At 33.7% G+C, this 24,379-nt stretch overlaps 1 protein-coding gene across 5 annotated transcripts; it reads left to right on the top strand.

Annotated features, from left to right (window-relative positions):
* Positions 1-1,434: 1,434 nt before the first annotated feature.
* On the top strand, positions 1,435-24,050 carry SLC9A7_1 (Sodium/hydrogen exchanger 7; the record flags this gene model as incomplete). 5 transcript variants are annotated; one of them, XM_051208838.1, is made up of 15 exons in its annotated part: positions 2,062-2,188; positions 2,224-2,468; positions 2,501-2,730; positions 2,759-2,836; positions 2,871-2,947; positions 2,981-3,084; positions 3,116-3,221; positions 3,324-3,565; positions 6,815-6,903; positions 9,380-9,930; positions 11,652-11,682; positions 12,723-12,799; positions 13,991-14,237; positions 15,488-15,562; positions 22,659-24,050. In XM_051208838.1, 14 exons carry the CDS (start codon positions 2,258-2,260, stop codon positions 22,710-22,712), a joined length of 2,172 nt encoding a protein of 723 aa, XP_051074238.1. The 5 variants fall into 5 exon arrangements, with proteins under 5 accessions (XP_035586285.1, XP_051074238.1, XP_051074237.1 ...); XM_035730740.1 differs by lacking the exons at positions 2,062-2,188; positions 15,488-15,562 and adding an exon at positions 1,435-1,559 and having other exon boundaries at positions 2,218-2,468; positions 22,659-22,712; XM_051208837.1 differs by lacking the exon at positions 15,488-15,562 and having other exon boundaries at positions 3,324-6,903.
* Positions 24,051-24,379: the final 329 nt, after the last annotated feature.

The following is a 24,379-nucleotide window of genomic DNA, read 5'->3' as shown; positions in this document are numbered from 1 at the left end:
TTCCTCATGAACCGTCTGAGCAGCAGGTCAACCGATCTATTTCTCGAAAAAGGCAGGAAAATGGAACTGAATTAAAAGAAAACAAAACAAAAATTTATTATTGGTGGTAAAATTTTTCAACCGAGTCGCACAAGTTACTATTAACACTAATCGAAGAATACAACGGCTCCAAACTCACTTACTATTAGTGGGACGATGTGAGAAACAGATTGTCGAACTACAGAATCATGTGTGTTTATTTTCAATCACGTTATACACACTCGGATATAATAGACTCTCCCCAAGATATTTTCCAACCGATGTACTTCGAACAATGCTTCACAGCAGCAAACAACGCTAAAAAAGCAGAAGAGCATAGGTTATGTTGTCAGCGACGACTGGTGGTTTTTAGGCGTAAACATACCACGTGAACATAATAGCACCCAAGAATCCTGCTAGCATACAAGCACGCAAATGACCTCAGGCACTTCAAACACGGAATGGCCACTGTAATTCAGGGCAGTCAAGGTCATGGGAAAAGAGAAGATTTAAGCATGAAAGTTAATTACTTATTTATCACGTCATTATACTTCCCACTATTTCGTACTGAATGCTAATCAATCTCGTATGTTTGAAAAAGACAATTTTGCTCTTAAACTGCTCTGTCCCACAATCTAAGTGAAGGCCTATTCGGTCGTTAATCTGGTTTCTTCAACTGATAAAACGAGGGGCATCTACCAGCACGGAACATGTAATCACAATAAATTTGACAAAAAGTGCACTTACTCTCCATTAACATCATGTACCTTTACTAAAATCGTTCTATTAATATTAACTCGTAACACTACCGGATATCAGAAATAACCAAAGGATTCAGCAAACTGAAAAAATCAAATTAGGTTATCGATTGAAGAAGGCCGGAGGTTTACTATGGTTTCCTGCTAGCATGTGCTTTATTAAATAGATTATTTAATGGTTTAGATACCACTCGGTGAAAAAATTTGTATACCGAATGGGTTTTATTTCTTACCGAATTTTTAGCCCACATGCTGTTTACTCAATGATATTCTGATATAACTGAGAGAAAAACACATGAGTAAAATTCAAAATACATTTAAATTTCTATGTAAAACAATCAAACCGTCCTTTTTTTCAGTGCTTAGGTAGTGGAACCCTGTGTGTTCTTAGGTTTTTGATTTCTCGGTAAGACAAGTATCTCCAGTACTGAACGTGTGGCAGTCCTTTGTGTTCTTTCCAAAATATAAGAGTTATTTTTTAGACACTTCTGCCATAAATACTACTTTCTGAAGTGAAACACTTTGGAACTGTGCAAACTGTAACTAACGAACTCCTCTCTGACCTAAGGAAAGTTTTTCTCAAAGCCAACATTATTTTGAAATATGTAGCTACATTTTTCTGAGGAAAGAGGACCCACTTCTTATATCATATTGTTGTATGATTATCCCAAAGCGTGATCATGATCAAGTGAAAGGTGGCAGACGTCATTCAATCTTTCGAAATCGTTCGAATGAAAAAAAATTCAAACCACTGACTCGAGGTGCTTTCAAAAATCTCCCGAGGTTATGAAATTTGCAGTCTGTCTGGCTACCTATTTATCAACTATCAATAAATTCCTTGTCATCCTAAAAGCAAAGCTTCAGCAAGGTTCATCCTTTTTTTATCATCAACGCTCGTCATGAATGTATGAAACTTTTGGATCTTTTCAGCTTAGAATGAACAAGCGAAACAATGGTGAAACTATAGAAAGCTAAAACATCATGAACCGTAATATCGTCAATCCTAACACATAAATCATGGTAAATACTGGGAATTTATAGGTGAAACATGGTAGGTTGAACCAAAGGAACAAGTTTTACTGTTTACGAGTAGTCGAATCTTGGAGTACCGTTCCGGCTCATACTAATTTACTAACACCAGCCAATTAATGATTTCAGGTGTATACCTTATAATAACTGTGATCCACAAATACCAGACAAAGTGGTTCATTTGGGACGAATTTGTTTTGCTTCATCCAAAACCATTTAAGCCGTTTGAACAATTGTCTCCAGGTCATAACGTAACAATACTCCCTGAACCAGTCAAAAAAGTTATGATGTGTTTATAAAATAAAAAATGAATAAGATTGTGATGGGTTTTTTCTTTACAGGTTGTTACTTCATGAGTGCTAATTCATCCTAAACAAAAACGGGTATGTTTGTTTTTATCAACTATTTCAAGTGTTAGTAGTACTCTAATTACAATCGGTGGTAAATTGGAAATGTCGTCGTCAGATCCGTATGAGTGTCTAGCAAATGAGAGTAAAATTATCGAAAAGCACACTGAACAAAGGCTGCAAAATGATCACCGAATGGATAATCTTATTCTTTTAGTATATGTAGTGCTTCTAACTCTTTCTGTCATAACAATCTGGGCTTTTAAACATAGACGCTTTCGATATATCCACGAAACTGGTCTTTCAGTGGTATATGGTAAGTTTCATCATTTGGTTCATAACTTGTAGGACTGGCCGTTGGTCTTATACTTAGATATGCTATAAAATCTTCAAATTATACCGTGGAGATGCATGTGTTTTCACGTAAAAATGATGAAGCGTGCGGTGGTCGTTTGCCTCCAGAGAGACTGATTATTGAGTTTCCTGTCCGTGACCAGTACGGAAAGTTCAATTTAAGCATGTCGTTCCGGTACAAATTTGAGCAGCAATCGGATTTCAACTCTTTAATCAACAACAAGGTATTATAATTTGTCTCATAACTTTCAGGCTACGTTCGACCCGGAATTCTTCTTTAATGTTTTACTTCCTCCTATAATTTTCTCAGCAGGTTATAGTATGAAACGCGTATGTCTGATTCCAACGCAGATTCATTTTTTAGGGCTACTTTTTCAAAAATATTGGAGCCGTTCTTACTTATGCATTTGGTGGTACTTTGTTGTCCGCTCTAGTTGTTGGGTAAGCTGAGAGCATTATTTTAACTTTAAACAGAACCATTTGCTATGGCTTCACCCGTGGAATTACTTCATTGTCTCAAACTTTGCGTCTCTCAGACTGCCTTTTGTTTGGAGCTATTATATCTGCTACTGATCCTGGTAAGAATTTATCACTTTGCTATAGTTTTAGTAACTGTTTTGGCCATCTTTAGTGACTTGAAAGTTGATGTCAACTTGTATGCACTCGTATTTGGTGAGAGTGTCCTTAACGATGCTTTAGCAATTGCCTTAGCCCAGTAAGTTACATTCTGCTCGTTTATTTTTGTTACTAAATTTCGGTCTTATATTCAGTAAGCAGTCTTTAGTATCGATAAAAAACAGTAAATTTGATTTTACAGGTCGATCGAGAAATATGGATCCATTTCTGCTGGTAATTTCGATGGCCACGCTTTCCTGTCTTCTGTGTTAAACTTTTTTATAATGTTTGGAGGTTCATTCGTCACTGGCGTTTCTATTGGCTGTGTAACGTCTCTTCTTACAAAATTTACACACATCAAGGAGCACCCCCTACTGGAAACAGCTTTGTTCGTTCTAATGTCTTATAGCACATTTCTTTTTGCTGAAGCTGTTGGGTTTACGGGTCAGTCACTTGTATATTATATTTTATTATACTTCGATGAATAGTTCTCGTATAGCTAAGTTGGTTATTTTCACTCTTAGTTGACCTAAAGCCGATTGTCAGGAAAAAGATCACTGTACTGAAATGAACAAAGTTGATTTTGTTGCGAGACTTATCATAATGCTATATAACTAGATGACCATTTTCGACTAAACGTCACTATTATTGTATATAAGCTAGATATATTTAATTAAATAAGTTACATCACTGGTACTTATGTGGTGTGCTACTTAAATGGGCAGATGTAAGTAGTATGTACCAGCAATCGAAAATGGAATCCTTGATGAAAAAAAGGAAAACGGAAAGCGATCAAAATAACAACATGAGTGGGAGTTGGAGTTTGTATGAGATAACTTAAGAAAGATGTATAATTAGCGTGTTTAATGTATTGTTTTAATGTTTTACAAATGCAGTATATGATGTTGCATATTACAAAATACTGGTCTACTACCTAAGACTTCGTTTATTACACTTACACCAAACGTTATAGGTAAAGACACTAATCTGTTATTGGGTTAGCTTAATTGGAACTCCCTGGAGATCAGGAATGACACAAAGTTATGCAAGTTTCCGGGTTATTTTTGGCTCGTTAAAATATGGTTAAATCTGAAGTTACTCATATTGCGATAAATATTCTTCTGTCCCGTCTCATTTAATATGAGAGCGATATTTTAATTACAATTATTTATAATTAGTTCGATTTTAAACCACATCTGAATAATATTTGATACTTGTCCTGTAAGTTATATCGTCCATTTGATGAACTGGTAGTTTTATGATTTGTATTCTATGTGATTCCGATAAATGGCAAAACATTATAGTCAAGTCTTAAATATCCTTTTTATAAAGCAAAGTTTTACCTCCATTATTTTGTTTATTTGCTACATTTAAGTCTAGTTATCTCGGTAGATAGCGCAATTGATAAGTTTTACTACAATAATCCACATTACAGAAGAATTGAATAAAGCTTTGATATCAAAAGTTTTCAGTGGGTGCATATTATGATCTAAAGAATTCTAACTATAGTTTATTAGTATACTCATTACTTATCCTTACAAGCCTAGTGTTCGCTTGTAATTGACGCTGTAATCCGTGATGAACACCATAAAAAGCCTTCCATTGTGTAATGAAATTAAGTAAACTACGTTAAGATAGTTATTTTAAAAATATCAATAAATTGACCAATGACAATCTTGAACAAACTGATTCTCCTACAAGACCATCTTTAATTATGGTATATTAAAAATCATATAAGTGTAAAATAATGTATATTCTAGCAAAATTCAAACCAACTAATTTTGTATACAATCGTATTTTTATCAACCAAATTTAGATATTCTATATTTGCTGATAATACTCATTAAAATATTGTTACTGGTTTGCTTGTTTGCAACTGATCGTATCGGAAACTTGATCATTTTCTAAATATACATTTTTTCCAGATATTCTAACGTGCATTACCCATATTGACACCTTCGTACCGTTCTTAATTTGTGGAATTCTTTCTTTTTTGAACAAGTTATTTCATGCACTAAATAACAGCACTAATTTTACTGTCAAAGCGTTTTGTTTTATGCGCAGTAACTACTTTTAGTAGAAAATGAGGAAATCCGTATAATCACTAAATCTCGTTATTTGCATCAACATATAGCTGTATGTTGTGTACACTAACGTCCTTATTATTTTGACTACACAATATTATATTGAAAATAGGGCTCCATAATTGTTTTGTCAATCCTAATGAGTGTATTTATTATGAAGTCATCAGTAGCCTAAGTTAATTTTTAGTTTCTATTGGCCCAAACTACCCGTGCCTCACGGTCAATAAAACTGTACATGTTATGAAAAGAACTGACTCAGAGAAGCCTTCATATATTTTCAAATCTCAGATCTTAAAGTACTTCGCTTTTAAGTGAATAGAAGTAGCCCAACAACCTTCTTTCGTACAATCATTACTGTTTTTGCCTGCAGAGTGTGTGCCACTGTATAATCCAGAACTTATACACCAAATACCAGTTGAAATCTCGTCTGAGGTTTTCTGCCTTTCGCAAAACTATCATTAGGACGTTTAATATACACTTGTTGTCACTGATTTTTTTTAGCTTAATTTTCCTCGTAAGTTCATTGAATCACAGTTTTCCGAACTAATTTTTGGTTAGTTTCTTAATCTCTCGAATATTCGTTTTGACACATTATATGCTATACTTAGTTACCATCCTGAATCTTTGCTTTCAATTTATTTTTTAGCCGTACGCTTTCTGACACTTCAGTTGCAACCTCTGTCGTGTGAATTTGTCAAATTTTTGTAGTCTTTGAAAAATATTTTATTCTTTTTGATATATCTATATGTTACTTTTTTAACAAGTAGAACATAGTTGATGTTCAATACAATCATTAGGTTTGTTTTTTCATATTTCCTGACAATTCATCAAAAACCGGATAACAACTAGAAGACTACTACAATAAGACTGTTGACTTTCTGGATACTGTTTGTTAGATGTAGGATCTACATAGTTTACTTACGTTTTGGAGAAGTAACTACAAACTTAGTTTTATTGATTAAACATGCCTTTCCTTCGTTAAGATAGCTGGTCAACACCTATTTTAGAGTTTAGCGTTTACACAATGACAAAACTATCGCCGTAAAATCAAATTTTTTAAACTCAGTCCTAACAATATGGACTTTAATTAGCTTTCTACTGCAAGATCTCTCACAGATGTACTGGTTGGTTTTTCAGCATTTATATCAATAAGAAATCATCAGCTTATCGAACTTATTCTTTGTGTGTAACATAAACTCGTTAGCGTAAACTTTCAAAATTATTTTTCAGTAGTTTATTTGCGTTATTATTTTATTACTGATTGTCAGTTTTGTTGGCAAATTTCGTAAATCATTAACAAAATAATTAAGTACTTACTAGTTTTGGAACTGAACTTAGACATGGCAGCTAGTGGAGTCATTTGGTGTTGACTGTATTTTTATCTTGAAACCGTGATATGTTAAAATATGAAACCTATAAATTCAAAGCGCAAACAACATTTTTCACAATATTTAGTGAAATAAGTAATTATCAGAATTTACATGTGTCTTCTCTTATGGAAATATTTTATATCAGCCATCAATATAGCGTCTTTACTTGTCTAACGTACACTTGTTTACTTACTTCTATCTCATTTCATACGTCAACTTAAGATTTCATTTATTTTTAGGTATTGTTTCCGTGTTGTTCTGTGGTGTGACTCAAGCACACTACACTTATAACAACCTATCCCAGGAATCTAAAGTATGGACAAAATCTGTAAGCTTCCCTTTTTTTAAATACTTGTACGAATAAATATATGAAATAGTTTCTAAGATCGGGAAATCGTTCATAAGTGTCACCATTCATTTCTGAATTTTGACCAGTCGCACGTAGTTGCAATAATCATGGAGTAGCGATGGTTTGGTTGTGCATTACTTCTCGTTTTGATTAGCCTTGTACATCATGAAGACACACTATAATAGGAAACATAGAATAACCTTTACTGCTGTCTAAAGTTTTGGACCAAATAACATATCTACGGGCGTCCAGCTGTATAATTTTTTGTACCTCATATAAACCGGGATCGGTCAACAGATGCTAGTACAGTATAGTTATCCACCATCCTATCTTGTCATTTCATAGACTATAATCTTTTAATTACTTCTATCAGTGGTAATGTTATGTCCACACCGCCTATTAATTGTACTTGAAAAATAAGAATCCATTACAATTTCTTCAGCGCTAAGAACACAGAATATTGGTATAAGTGAAGGTTTGTTCACCCCCAAAACAGGACGACCCTAGTTCAAAATACGCTCATTTATATCTCGATTTGCACATCCATTTGATTAACAATTAAGAAAACAAAGAAGGAACGAATCGAGCGAAAAAAAATTTTTCAATTGGAAAGAAATTTCTTCGCCCGATTCGTCCCCTCTTTATTTACCAAATGTCAAAAAGAGAATTATCACTATAAGTAGGAAAATGTCACTCACATGAAATTACAACAGTCTCATGCTATATATCATGCTGAACATAGTTTATGTTGATTCAATACAAAGAATATCATATCTTGAATAAATATTGCACTGAAATCAGTGTTACACTAAACAAAATATCCCACTGAAAAATAAAATAAATATTAAACTGAGTAATCATCGTATTAAATTAAAAGCGGAAGTAATGTTGAAGAAAAAACTCATAATGAGTCAGAAATGTAGTTTTCCCTTTTTAACCCATCATATCAGTTGAATAATGGGCGATATACAAACTTCTGCTTTGTGGTTAGACCGGTCAACTTTCGACCATTTCGACACAGTTTTTACCCAAAAGCTATCCCTTACATATCAGGAGCATGGTATAGATAACAAGCTGTGATGTACTGACGACATCCTTATTCAAATAGATTATTCAGAATGATACCTGTTATCTTGAATTCAGTCTAAATAATTAGATTTTGTGAAAAGCTTTATTAGAAGTTAAGTCACTTTCTTGCACCTAAATAAGGTAAAGGGTGGAACATTTCATGATAAGAACTATTTCGATCTTCGAAGTTTTATTTGTTTAATAGTTTATGAAATAAAATGAGTGTATTCAAAACTCTTCCCCAAGTAGTTACCTTTTAATAGTTATAATAATATGTAAAAATCAGAAGATTTACTAGTAAAAGTTAGTTTACCGATGACATATCTGTATGTCATGTTTGAAGCCAGCTTCAGGCTTACAGTGACATTTTTCTAACTTTCAGTCTAACAATATTTTCAAAAGTTTACTGAATATACTACCTGAAATACCTCGTTATCTAATTTCATCACGATGTTTAGAAAACAATAGACAACATTGTACTCAAAAATCGTATCGATCGGTAACTTAAGTAATTCGGCAGCCTGCAACATTTATGAAGTAAAGGGGAAGTTCTCACAAAAATTTGTACACGTGACAGTTAAGTAAAGGAGTTCTTCTAGAATTATTCGTAAGCCTGTCGTTTGAAACAAATCACTTCTGAAGTTTAAGGAACGAACTATCATGTTTCAATATCGAAAAAAACATCTTGTCCTCTTTCTAGACTTTTTATTTAGTAAGTATATCAATATATACTCTGAATCTCTACTGTTTGCCAATTCGTAATGCTACCCGAGCTTGCTTATCGTGAAATCCAGGCCTATGTATGTTTACTGGAACACTTGTTCTTTGAGGTCTATCACGTAAGCAGAATTGTTGGATAGCAATATGAACAAAAACACCAAGTGCGAAGTCCATGAGTGAAGTCATACTACCATCTCTACTGGAGTATGGCTGCAATAAGACTTTTCTCACGGCGAACCATTATCACTAACTCTCCGAAAACGAACGGGGGGTCTAGTGACGTTTGGCTTTAAAAACAGCGCACCTTGTCCCACAAATTTCTAGCGTCGACTGTAAGGTTTACAAAGCACGGAGTTTATGTAGAAAGCCACTTACAAAAAGTCTACGTAACGAGCATCAAGTATCTATCTCCTGTGCTAGTGGTCGTGCTCCTAGATCTGTGAAACCGTCATTAATAATCCGATATCAGTCAGGTTCCTGAGAGCGAAATTTCATCTTACTACGTAAGCAACCAGGAACTGTCAACAGACCATACGCACGTAGCAACGTACAGGACACCAGTTTGTGATACAGGAAGTTTATAGACAGATTTTATTTATTCAGTTGAATTATTTAGATAAAGTTATAAAGTATTAACTTAATTTGATGATTATTTATTTTGATTTAGTTTTTTGAACTACTTAACTTCTTGTCGGAAAACTTTGTTTTCGCATATATCGGTGTTTCAACGTTTACTTTCCCTCATCATTATTGGAATGCTCGATTTGTATTTATCGCATTGTTCTCATGTGTAATTGCTCGGGCAGTCAGCGTATATCCACTTACAGCCCTCATCAACTTTTGTCGAACTTATCAGTGTTCCTGTTCTACGAAATGTTTGAAGCGAAAGTTTGATTCCAATTCTCAACTGTCTTACTCTAGTGATAAAAATATTGTGCCTGGATCATCATTTTTGTCGAATTCAATTGATTCAGGTAGTGTCGCAGTTACTTCAGCTGATAATAACAGGAAGGATAAATCTAACAAAATCACTTTAAATTTTCAACATATGATCTTTTTCTCAGGCCTTCGGGGTGCCATGGCTTTTTCATTAGCGATTCGCAATACAAGTTCTGAAATACGTCGGATGTTTTTTTCAACGATTATTGTAATAGTTATGACTACGGTGTTATTGGGAGGTTGTTTTGCCATATCGTTACTTCACAGATTGCAGATACCGTAAGTTTTTATGGGTGTGTTAGTGTTATTCAAAAAAATAATGTGACATGACGTAATCCCTCCTTTTACCTTCAACCACTTAACTATACTCAGATGTGAACCTTATCAAGTTATCAAACTTACAGAGCCCCCAAATGCCCTGGTACGGCCGAGAGTGGGGAGAGTCTGCTCTCCCTCTTGACGTGCACTCACATGGCCACACGTACATAGCCTCTGCTAGGGAAGTCCTACTCACTGCCTTCTCGTGGCAGGGGTGTTGTTTACGAAATTGAGGGGACGAAAAGAGAATGTCTGGTGCTTTAACCGAGTTGGTGGACATGGAGAGTCCACCTAGGGTAGTTGGAAAACCCTGATTCCGAACCAATGGTGCACGTGGGCTCCAGTATTCTGAAGGAACAAACGGCGTATGAACCAGTCGTTGGACACCGGCTACCATGGGACTGCATCTCCTTACGATGCTCCGCTGCCTTGTGGATTAGACCCTTAAGTCGAAGGCTCCGGGTGTGGCCCCCTAAGAAAACCACCTGCTTCGGTCTGGGCACCCGGGCAATATCCCAGCCATCACACAAATCGAATGATTTATGTGGCGCATATGTATTTGGTGCCTCCTTGCACCAAAATCTATGTGTTAAAATTAATTAATTTAAAAAAACTTACAGTAGATTACAGTACTGCATAACACTACTCTGAATTCAGGTATAGGGTATCTAAATTCAACGTACAAAATTGCTCTTTGAAGTCAATTAAAACACTGGTATATCTGTTATGCACGTTATTATGAGTTTTTGATGTTGCAAATGTAATCCGGACCTGTTACCTGTTTATTCAAAAACATAAAGCTATCATCCTCATCGTGAAAGCTAGACGTACTTTTCGACTTCCGTCGCTGGTCACTGCCAGACATAAACGCACGATATATCCGTTTAAAGAGACTCTGTAGCTGGTCTATTCAGTCGTAAAAATCAACGGGAGAAGGTGCCTGCTCTTACTTGAAGTTTCGTAAATTCACTATAAATTTTTAAGTTCTTAACATAAGTAGCTGAAATTTAAAATGTTGGTTATGATGTATATATATAAAGTGAGATTTTCTTATTGAGATGATTCTGATATCATCCACATCATTATAAAAAACGTTTTCTCGTCGTTCATGTTATATTACTAAATATTTTTCTCACAGTTGCCTTAGCAATTTTACGTATCGTAATCGTATGGTATTAGCTTAATTTTTCTTGTCATTTGTCTGGCCGAGAGTCGCCTTATGTATATAGTTACAAAGATTTCATAACGAATGACACACATCCACAAATTTTCCTAAGGAATCAGGATACTGAAATTGTCGATTATGGTATCAAGCTACTGATTTTCATGTTGAGCTACAGAACTGTGACTGACCGACTCAGGTTTAGTCGTGGCCATATTATAGTTCGAAATCATGGATGTAAAATGTGTATAATTGAATTATCAAATTAATGGGATTCTTTTGGGATTTTCTTGTTTAGATGCTGGATTCAAACTATCTAATTGAAAATAACATTGTTCGCTCACATATGTTGTTCTAGTTTACAGTATAGGAATTTTTTATATCTTCATGTCATAAATCGTTTTTTTTCCGTATTTCAATTTATTTAATTGGCAATTCGTTCTTGTAAATGTATTAATAATTTCTGTTTTATGGATTGATGTAAAATGCTTATTAAGCTGTTCCCTTCGTTTATATTTAGTGTTGGTGTAGATTGCAACAGTAAAAACCAAGTAAGTCATGAAGTGAATCTCTTGCCATTGTTTTTTGAGTCCCATAACTTTATGATTATGTATATGAGTTTGGATTAGATTAGAATTTATACTGAAAACAAGTTAGAAATAGTGATGATCTTTTTAGTAAGATAAATAAAAAGTTTATAAAAATCATGATTAACTGACTACCAATAGCTACACAATAATGTTGAGGTTGTACCCGATTCATCAGAAATAAACTTAATCAATGTTTTGACCAGTCGGTCAGTACGTAATTTTCAACCCTTCTTAGTTATTTATGTTAAACATTCTGGTGAAAACAGATATTTTATTTATCACAAAGAAATGGATTTTATGGTCAATTATATAATATAAGGTAGATAAGTAGGTACCAATTAATTGAATCTTATTGCATTTGATTAAGCAAAACTTTCCTTCCAATCTTTCTGATAATTCATTATCATCAACGCTTGGTAGCTCGTTATTAGGACATGTGTGAAATTAATCTAGATTTCTCGAAATATAGCTAGGGTCTTCTTGTTTGAGTTTATTTAAATTGTGACATTTACTGAGAGATAATTATATGTACAAATTCTAGGGTATTATGACATCAAATTTATTAACTGGTAATAATAGCATCGTAGGCACTGATTCAAATTTTTCCGTGAGTGTTAAAAGATTTATTCGAAATAGTGTTAATTAGCTAGTTTCAAACCATATTCTGTAATATTCTTTTCAATATACCAGTTACGTCATTGGTTAAGTTAGAAAATAATTTTGCATACTACTTAGTCATCCATTTTTAAGAAAAAACATGTGGCTTGTCATATTAATTTATTAATCATCATAACTACACTTACTTTGGAAGCTAGAATCCAAGTAACTAAATAATTATGCTTCAGAAGTTAATTTTAAGTAACCCACAATAATATATTTTTTAGCTTAAACATATGAGAAGTGTTCTAATCTCCTAGCTTGTCTGACTTTTCCTAACGTGGTGTATTATTATCGTCTTTATTTTAATGTCAAATCAAAACCGTGATAATTATTCTTTCTAGCCGCATACAGATACGGAAGAAGATTTGGTTGATGATCATAGTTGCTGTAGTTCTCATTGGATGAGTTTCGATAAATTGTAAGTGATCGTTTACATGAATTTGCATGCCTTTCATATCACAGGGCTATTGTATTGATTAACACTTTTTGTCAGATCCCATAATAAAATTTATTTTATTCATTCCTAATCTAAATTAACTGAATATGATAGTTTCCCCGTCAGTTGAGTTTACGTAGATCTGACTTGGTTAATTCCTTTGGTTTCTTTAAATGTTTTTTTAGGTGTTTCATTCACAAAGATTGACTTTACGTTTTGGTTTTGATATCAATACAGTTGTGCGTTGTGATTTGTCAGCTTCTCCAACTAAATAGGTCAGGTCGTTCGCTGGATTCATTGTCTAAATCACATTATTTTAACACCTTGTTACAGGTAGTTTCTGTATCAATCGAGTCCTTTTTCGTACCTTCAGAATCAAATGACTGATCAGCTTGGTTAAAATATTCTCCTGAAATACTACCTAATAATTATCATCTGTCACTTTAAATATTCCCTAAATAAAATAAGTTTATTTTATAAACAGTTTTAGACTCAGAAGTTTCCGGTAAAAACATCGAATGAATTACGAAGAATACTTTCCTATCACTTCGTGATAATTGCATTTACACGTCTTAGATATATTAAGACTTGTATTTATTGTAATATTGCGGGTAATATAACTAGTTTGAGAGTAGTATGTTTTATCCTTCATCTCCTGTCAGTGTGTTATTTTTTAAAGTATTTGGTTAAGGAAAAGTGAAATAACTGTTTTGTATTTTGTCATGTTTAAGATAATCAAAAAGAAACTATCCAGTTAGTAAAAAGTTACCATAGGGGGTTTATAGGAGTCATTAAATCCAAACATACTTTATGTCACAGATTGACTTCATCTTAACAACCATTATCGATCAGGGAAAATTGGTCATTCCATTTTGGGACTCTTTAGGAGCCTGCAATCCCAACCCTGCTGGTAATCGTATTTGAGATCAAAGAATTTTGGGTGTGCAATTTGCATATTAACCACTCGTTTGATGTACAATGCCCTGTGATATAACCTGTCTTAATTTACTAGAAAATGCCAGTAGAATTACGTTTACAGCAGGTTAGAGCGTTGCGCCTACTAGATATTAGACTGTTGTGTTATAATGTAATTCAACGTCTCGCGCTTCACTTTATGTTGACTAATATTGAAGCTAAATTGTAAGTAATTTTAGTTTGTTACTCTTTTTGCAGCTATTTGAAACCATTACTTACACACGGCACTCCACCACTGACCGAATCATTACCATCATGTTGTTATAAATTTGCCAAATTACTTACAACTTTTGAACAAAAAAGTGGGACATTTGTCAATAACGATAGAAATAATGGTTACCCTGACAATTTTAAACGTGACAGTACTACTGTATTTTATTCAAATGAGAAGGCATCAATCAGTTCTACACTCAGTATGAATACTGTTAAAGTGCAACCTGTGGAAGTAAGCGCGTTTATTTGTGATTTTATTTTGTAATAAATTGCATTTTACGAAGTTTATCAGCGGGGTAAAATGACTTGTGTTTGAATAACCTATTTATTTAGCACTATATATATAATACATAATTTTTACGATTAAAATTGTAGAGGGAATTGAACCGATATCTAGCTTTTCAAATTAAAGTGGTTGATTATTTATGACAGAATTACTTTTATTGCGGTAATCGACTAAATTTACCAAGATTAAAATCATAAGTCTCTGATTTATGAATTTAATACCCGGGTATGTAATAGGCTACCACACCTGTCAAGTCATACGACTTAATTTTCAAAGTGTTAAATCAGCTTCTCTTTTTACCTTCATGAAACAAAAAAATGAACTGATTGTGGTATGTACTTTGTTTTTTTTATTGTAGTTGGACAAAATAATGTTTAGGGTTTCTCGGTATCTGCTTGAAAAATTTATTTGCACATTACAAAATATCTAATGAGAGGGCTTAGTTTGTTTTCTTCGTTTGCTTAAAATCTATCTGCTATGACTATCACTAGCATCCCGTGGAGCTAATGAACAAAATGTAGATAGTTCGATTAATGATCAGCAGTAAGCTTAAATATTAAAAGTTTATTTTTCTAAAGTGTTTGAGTTTGTTACAAATACATAAATGTTTTATACAGTTTCACTGTCTACAACGTTATCAACCAGCAAATGCTTTATTATCATTAATATTAATGTAAATGCTTATTTTATCTTCTCACAGTTGACAATAAAGTCATGTCGGTCTCACTTACATACTAGTAGCATAAGTGGTTTGATCGGACTACATAAGGATAAAAAATCAGTCAATGTTCATTTCGTTTTTTCTCGTAATATGATACAATTCATAGTTTGACTAAAGTTCTGTCGTTTAGCAAAATTTATATTATGTATACATTCCTTTTGTTAAATCTCAGTGTATAAACCATTCTCGTAAACGTCTATGAGCACGTTTGATTATTAAGACAAATGAAAGTGATGTAGACTTTCTCATAGTTATTTCCTCATTTCAATGAGTAATAAGTTGGCATTTCATTTTCGCACATATATATATATATATATATATATATATATATATATATATATATATATATATATATATAATGACAATGATGATGGTGTTTACAATCATTATTTATATAAATCCTATTATCTTAACTATGTCATTGTTGGTACTGTTGTTTCTTTTCCCTTTTTCACATTAATATTCATACTGAAAGTGTGCACAACTTATTCAACTAGACAGTGATAATGATGACACTAATATTAGTAATGATAGTAACAATAAGTTTAAGGTTAGTTCTGCTCCCTTAAAATTAAAGCACCGTGATACGAACTGCGCTCTTATAACTTTTTGATTTACTACATCTTCCCTAATTCCATATTCTCATATGTTGCGGTGATCTACTAGGCTCAACCAGCATGCCAGTGTGTTCACTTGTAAATTAATCTGCATAGTAAATAAGTTTTTTCATCTGTGAATTAACCCTACTAAGTTGTGTTTTTATGAGTACAGTAATAATGGTGAAAAACTATATTATTACTATTATTTGTTCTTTAATTTTCTACTAGGATAAAAAGATTTTATTTTCTAATTTCAGTTCTCATTTATTTTTTACTTGCTTCTATCCGATTCTGCTAACTTTGTGTGCTTGCCATACACTGACTAGCTTTCTGGTTTCTGTCTTACAATTGTTGTATTTCCTCCGGCTATTTTTGTTTGTATTGTGATTCGCTTTCATATAGCAATCATTATGCAAATATAGAATTGTAATTTTTAATGAACCTAAAATTATTATCTAGATATTAAAACAACAATAAGATATTATGTGCATAAAAGTACATATGTAAACATGAGCTACATTTGTTAATCTTTTTTTATTTACTCAATTTTGTCAAAATATTGATTGATAGTATAACGCTGTTGATTCTTCTAAAGAATGCATAGTCGTCCATCCGGTTTCTTGTCTATATCAGTGCAAAAAGTTGGAAACGAAAAATCGTATTTTCCGTGATACATAGATTTTCTTAAATGATTGCTTGTTGCTTATTATCTAGTTTATACGATATCTATTCAGCTAGGAAAGTATGATCAATGTTAGTGTTGTTGTTTATCTACCTATGTTACTTGTGTTTGTATATGTGTGGAAATTATTTGCATCATAACATAGGAATCATCTTGGATTATTCCAATTTTCATTAGAATTAATAATTAACTAATAATTTGTTGATTGGAAAAAGTCACTAATCGTTAATCTAACCTGTTTGAGGTCTTTGTAGTGAAAAGGTTTATTAGCTAGAAACCCTGATTTACACCAAAGAAAATTGATCTCTGTTGTAATATTTAGATTAACTTGTCATTTATTTTGCTTTTCTCGTTATTATAGTTCTAATCATCCGTTGTCTTGCTTTGGCAAATGTTTTTGCACTGTTCTTGTTGCATTTTGTGTTTTTCCTAGACGTCTATGGTATTTAGAAAAATTGAAAGTTGAAGTACTGCCATTTTGAACTTCATTCTTTTTTTAATTGTCTTTTCCATCTTACCTTCATTAGTACAGAATATTCAATCATTTGTAATTTTTGTACTATTTGGAATACATTAGATAGTTTGGTAAATCTTAAAATATATTTATTTATTAAGTAACTGACTATTAATCATAAGATTTAGTTTAAATATGAATATTTTATGGTTATGCTGTCTGATCAGTTAGTTCACTTATCCTACCAAATGAATCATTATTATTATTATTATTATTATTATTATTATTATTATTATTCATACTAATATAGGTTACTCTAATATGAAAAAATGTAAAATAAAATATATTTCTTGTCATAAGCAATTATTAAACAGAACCATCCTATATGCATGCTGAAAAGAGTGATGTTTTGTGTACATGGGCTTAAAGAGATATTTTCATGCATGTATATTCAGTGAAAAATTCTAGTATTGTCACAAAAAGAGCGTCAGATAATTGACTTGATTCTGTTAGTTTTTGAGCCTTAGTTTTTGTGATAGTACTGTCTGTTGGTTAACTAAATATATCTTTGAAACAAAACTTCATAAATTTTATTTTTATGTTACCCATTTATCAAATTGCGTCATTTATGGCGTAGATGATATATTCGTTGGCCAACCAAAGGAGATAAGTTTACTGTGTGCAGTTCTCTCTGTTATATTTTTTGGCATGATTTACGGCTATTGACAGTAGAGGGTATTCGTAGGTTAATAGTATTTGATCATATCAGCCTTCAAGGTGTTGCTCGCGTATTCTGAGACCATCGAGATGGCTGTTCTGAGATTGTATGCGGAGTACTAGGTAAGCATGAGAAATCGATCGGCGAGGTATTTAATCTCTATCGACTGGGATTATCAGGAAATATATTACGTATACCCATCCACCAGCGACCTCAACCGGCGATGAATGCTAGTGTAGGAATAGGTTAGGAGAAAGTAAGGGTCAGCCAAACCAAGACATGGCATCAGTTTATGAAGATACTGACTGTTGAACTAAAGCATCTACACATGTGTAGGTTACCTGGTTGGGGTCTGCGTAATTAAGTGAGATGGCCCAAAATCATTTGCAATGGTACAGGTACATTCACTCTTCGTATTACTGTAGGAATCAGGTTTCTTAATTATCTTATAATCCTGCTACCACCTCTATTACTGTTCGATTTACCCTGAGAATTTAATTTCGTTATGCTAATAGCATATGGCAGCTTGAACTTGTGTATCAAGTTCGACATTTTGTATGACTGACTGGCTCACATTTACTAAAAGTAAGTTTATGTATTCGGCTTCGTACCAAGTTAGTTGTATAAGGACCGGTAGTACTACCGGACTGCCGAATCCGGACTAATGACCTACCGATTGGAAGTACAATGACTTAACCATTAAGGCACCGCCCCAAATACTTACGAACTGTTATTTAGACAATACCAATGTGTAATATGAACTAATTGTATACCTGCTGTAGAATTTTTCACCACGTCCCAGTTTGAAGTATGCGAAACGCTAGAAAATGCAAGTGAAATGTGTCATTTTCCATTAATGTTAGATTTCAGATCTATGTATGCTGATAGCAATGACTTAATAGCTAAATAAGTTAGAATTTCAATCCTCAGGTCTCACAGTAGTGCCTTATCTGTCTTTGGAAAGTCTTGATATCGACGTTTATTGTCTATCCGAAACCCGTATTCAAGACTCTGATGAAGTACTACAAATTCGCTCTCCATCTGTCGCTTCAAAAACCTTGTTTTACGTGCGTTTATCCGCGGACCCTGTGGCATCTTCGTCTGGTCTTGCTGGCGTTAGTGTCGCACTAAGCGCTAGAGCTGAGGCAGCACTAATCGATTGGATCCCCATTAACAGTCGGTTATGTGATGTTCGATTAGAAAGTTCCATCAAAGTGAGAAGAAATCGGCGTGAGAAACAATGTCTTTTCGTCATCTCCGCCTATGCCCCGACAGATTGCAGCCCGGATGCAATCAAGGATGAATTCTACCACCAGTTATCAGTTCTTCTCCAGAAAGTGAGTTCGACAGATATTGTAGTACTAGCCGGAGACTTGATTGCTCAGGTCGGGAGTCTAGGCACAGAAGAGAGTCCTCTAGGTGGTCGATGGGGACTCGTTGGTCTCAGGTCAGATAACGGGGACCATCTACTGCAACTGTGCACAGACGACAACCTGTTTCTGGCTAGCATTAACTTCCGGCACAGTCATCGCCGATGTGCCACCTGGCGTCCTCCATCTGCATCTCAATGCTGGACTCAGATTGATCACATTGCGATCAGCTACAGCTGCGCCAATCTTACCTTACTTTTCAGTGGCCAACGAAGTGACCGCCACCAAAGGATTGATTTCAGCACGTTGGTTGCAACTTCTGTTGCAAGTAAGTATCGAATCGAGCTAGCTTCTAGGCTAGCTACCATTCGACCGAAAAGTATGAATGAGAATTGGTTGCAACTTCATGACGTCGTCAAAATGGCGAGTAAAGCTGCCTGCGGCTTCGTGAAACGTCCCGCTTATAAACACTGGGTTTCTTCAAGCTCCTTACAACTCATCGAAGCCCGTCGGTCTACTGTGGGTGACCGTGAGTTTGACCACAAACTGCGACTGTTACGTAATGAAATCGGGCGAAGCTTGCATAAGGACCGAGAAGCCTGGTGGTCGAAGTGTGCTAATGAGCTGGAAGCAGCAGCTGCATCTGGTAACTACCGGAGGCTCTTCCAACTCATCCGAGCCACTAGCAGCAAGAAATCTGGAATGAGCGAAACAATTTGCGAGGATGATGGGATGCCAATCACTAATTTCCATCGATGTCTTGGACAATGAGCAGAATTCTTCGAAGGACAGTTCAACTCGTCTGCTGCCTTGGCAAAATCGATCAGACCTGCCCTCCATGACCTGTGACAACTGATCCACCAAATGAGACGGAAGTCTACAAGAAACTCCAACTACTGAAACGCTACAAATCACCGGGCTTAGATGACTTACCTCCGTTTCTTTTTAAAGATGGTGGAGGCCTTCTGGTTAAGGAAATGACTACGTTGTTTACAGAAGTTTGAGAGATAGAGAGTGTTCCGACATCATGGAATGAGTCGATAGTTGTCCCTATCTTTAAAAAGGGTTCACGTCGTTCCTGTAACAACTATCGAGGGATAAAACTACTTCCGATTGCGTCCAAACTATTGGCTTCCGTCATTCTTCGTAGGTTGTTCGAAACCCGAGAAAGATTAACTCGCGAGGAGCAGGTTGATTTTCGTTTTGGTCGAGGGTGTATTGATCATATCTTCATCCTCCGCCAAATGTTAGAACACCGTCATACTTGTCACAGGCCAGCAATCGTAGTGTTTCTTGACATCAGGTCAGGGCTGCCTTCGATTCGTTGGACAGGACTGTTCTGTCGGTTTTGTCGGTCCTTCACGACTTACTGGTTGGGGCCCTAGAGATGGTGTAACACATTGGCTAGAGATGTTATCAGATATGACTCAGAATAGAAGCCAGTTGCGATCCTTCTGTAACCTTCTCTTACTTTCTTCATAAAAAGTGGTTGTATCTTCCTTAACTGAAAGAATCCTTCTGGTTGTACCTTTCCGTTTCCCCCATTATTATTATTATTATTATTATTACACTAATCTGTTCATTATTTTTCTTTTTTTTATTCACGAATTCTCATTGTTTTGTGTGGCGTATATATATTTGGTGTCCCTTTGTGCCAATATTTATGTGTTCAAATAAATAAATAGTACCTTAATATACCTACTTCTGGTCGGACGTTCAGATTATATCACTGATTCTTACATATAGAACAGGTATACAGAGGCCGAAGGAACGGACGTAAACATGACAGTCGAGCTACATTAACAAAATACTCACAGATTTTTCTTTCAGTTTCTGACAAAGCTCACTTAATTGTCGTACATACGTATTTTATATGGTGCAATAAATAGTGAATACTAATTTACTTGATCTTAATTGTTTACTTTGTCCTCATACAATAATAATTTCGTAAATTTGCCTCTAGTTTTTAGCTGTTGGTTGTTTTCTTTTCTCAGTTTTCAAATTTCTTCTCCTTAAAATTAACACATCAACAATTAACGCTCGGTTTTACTTCGTCTATTGTTATAACGTTTGGGTTTACACGTTTACACAAACGGGACGTTAATTTACCTTAGACGAATATCTACACTAGATTCCCTCTCAGTGTCTATTCTACAGGACGTCAACACAACTCAGATCAAGAACACGTGATTAGCTTGACCACAACGTAAATATATTTCCGCACCAAAACCCGACACAATCTAACAACAATGAATAATCAATAATAAGTGAGTAATAATAATAATAATAAGTAGGATAGGGGGAATATCTAACTTATCTGACACCTGTCAGACTATCTACATGTTTGACTAAGCAGACAACCAATCATTATCATTCCCACACATCAGAAACACAATTGAACTGGATATTGGCCTTTAGATGAAACCTAGGTATTTGTTCAATTCTCTCTCAACTCCATTTTTCCGTGAATATCATTTGACGATAAACATAAATAAATCAGGAAATAATCATTGTAAATATCATTACCAAGGTTTGAATTGATAATTTCAAATAAATTGAGCATTGGGTAGATTGTTATAAATAAAAATAATACATCTGTATTATCACAATGAGTAAAAAAAAATAGATTTTCTGACGTTTCGTGACTCAGTGTAAGCCACTTTTTCTACTCTTTGAGATATTACAAATATATTATTTTTATTTGTAATCATTGTAAATGTTCTTTATTTTATTACTTTTCACTGATATATATGTTGCCAGAATCAACTGTACAACTCATTTATCACTACCAGCATGCTTGAATTGATTCACATGTAATCATATTCTAACTTTTAGTAATGGTTAATTGATTATCATTGTTGACAATATGTATCTGTTTTTGTTTTATACATTGTTTCTTGTTTCTCTAAGATACTAACTATTTTCTGTATGGCTATTGTATAAAAAGTCTATTATAGGGCTTTTCTCTTGTGTTGGTTTCGTGTCTTTTAACTAATTATATCAATTACTTATGTGTTATAGATAAAATTCTTCAGTGTAATAGTTAATTATATCAACCTTTTTTCCTTTAAAAAGACAATACCTTTGTATGTATCCTTATATGATGATCAAAACAAAATTAGTAAAGACTTATCAAAATTATTTATTCTGAGGTAAATGTTATTAAAACGTACTTCTCAAATCTTAAATCACGCTTCTCTATTTTCGGTTTACTCAACAATTCTGATGACATACGTCCAAATGTATCTCACTGACTTAAGTCATTTATCGTTTATTAACAGCATCATAGGTTCCACTTTTATTTCTTTTTTTTCTGCTGAAGATAATAGACTAGTCTTTATAGTATCTCTTTGAGAGATGGTAATAACTTCAATTCGAGCATATGATCGTGTACGTGATCACTGAGTTATCCCTCTTTAGGATGAACACTCATTACCTGTACATAACATCATACTTTTTTATTCGGTGTAGTTGTAAAATGTGAATATTATTACACCACATTTCCTTCGTTGTATAGGTTTTTATGTCTTTATAAAGGTGTACATAACTATATTTCTTTACTTATTGCGTTCATTTATTTAACAAATTTAAGTTATATCCTAATAGGTTTTCTACAAATTTGATTGTGCTATATGGTATTGTATGATATGATGCTCTGTAACGATATTCTGCGTATGTTAATTTCTCAGCGATTTATTATCATAATTATGTAATTCCTTGTTTTTATAAAAATGTGTATGTATCAAGGGTGTGTTCGCTTGTAATTTGGTCTGTAAGAGAACCTCTTTAGTTAATCATACACAACGATTTATTCTTTTTTCAGCTTGGTGATGGAAAGAATTTTCATGATCCACTCTATTTCAATGAAGTTATGTGAATAAATATACGGCGAATTATGGAAAATAAAAAAAGAAACACTGGTAATTAGCATCATCATCATCATCTCTGAAAAGAAAGCACTTGTCATTAATGCATTTTCTTTCCTTCGTCGTTGGTATTTTTCTCGCTCTCTCTCTCCCTCCCTCATAATCTATTAGATTTGACTGTCCATGACTGAAAATTCCATTTATATGTTTCTATTTACCTTTTATATAAATATGCGCAGACATATTATAATAAAGAGCACTGATACATATTTGATGAAGAAAAATACACTGAACAGTAGATGGGAATTATTCATAAATGAATAACCGTTTAGTTTGGTTTGTTTGCATGTGTTTGTTAATTTCAAGCTATCTTATCACTTTTTTTCCTGTTTTTACCTTCCTTGTATACATTCTTCTATTATGCACTATTGTCCCATATGCATCTGTTGGTAGAGAAATATTTATTTTCTTTAAAAAAAAACAGTTAACATCTTTACGTCCAATTACTCTGTGATTTATTGATTTCATTCCGTAGATTAAAAATAATTTAGTAGTTAAAAAGCGTCATGTGTTACTTTCATTTCATTTTGTTTCCTATTATACTTGTAAATACTGTTATTTGTGTTGTTGCTAAATCTCATTTACTAATAACTAATTACACATTGTAATATTCTTTTGAAATATTATTTTTGTATATTTTGCCAGTCTGTTTATATTCGTTTGTTCACTTGATCAAGTGCATTGAATCATTACTATTGGAAATTTTATTTTTAAGTGTTTTCATGAGCTTTGACAAAAAAGATTCTATTTTACTTTTTAACTGAATGTTCACATATACATGCATGTATCATATATATGTGTATCATATACTAAAACTCCACTTGAAATTTTGTTTATTTACTTCAATTACGTCTAAAAGTAGAGCACAGAAATGTCCGTCACTCATTTAACGAGTTATGTATAAATTCTTGATAACCAACAGAACTTGAACTTTTATTTATACAATGTGAATTAGTTGTTTGAACAAGAAGAAAACAGTATGATGATATTCTTTTTGATTATCTCTTTAAGTATGGTTCAATATTCACCTGAATCGTGTCATTCATTTAGGTGAGATTTTTTTATGATTGAAGGATTGGGATTTCAGCTATTGAAAAACAGCTTGGACTTCTTTTTCGCTGCAATCCTGACAATCAGATAGTATTTTTAGCGTTCATATGAAAAATGAGCAGCCCTAGGTTTACTTAATAAGTGACTTCATCAGTCGATTAGATGAAAATCAGTTTTGTTGTTGAAGCTTATATAATAATATTGGTATTTCCTTTCCGAAATATATATTTCTAATGTTCGCTGTTAATATTTTTATACTCTAGTGATTTAAACATTGACAAGTGGCCAAAATGGAATAAATGTTTCCAGTTCATAACACTGACACACTTGATTTGACTAAAACGTTTTATACTTATAAACTGTGTATTAAACAACATCCACTGCATAAAGTAGTGATATTAGATGCTAGAAAGGTCAGCTCTTGTTAAAACTTTATCATTTGTGTAAAAGTTTAGCTATTGAATTCTCTACAAGCTGCACACTCACTGGAAGGCAAACAGTCAAATACTGGAGATAGTTTAATAGAAATATAGATGTTGCTACTGTTTATGGACTTAAAGCTATCGTG

The sequence above is a fragment of the Schistosoma haematobium genome, chromosome 1 (assembly GCF_000699445.3).
Source record: "Schistosoma haematobium chromosome 1, whole genome shotgun sequence".
Lineage (NCBI taxonomy): Eukaryota > Metazoa > Platyhelminthes > Trematoda > Strigeidida > Schistosomatidae > Schistosoma > Schistosoma haematobium.
This window is presented reverse-complemented; position numbering and strand designations above follow the sequence as displayed.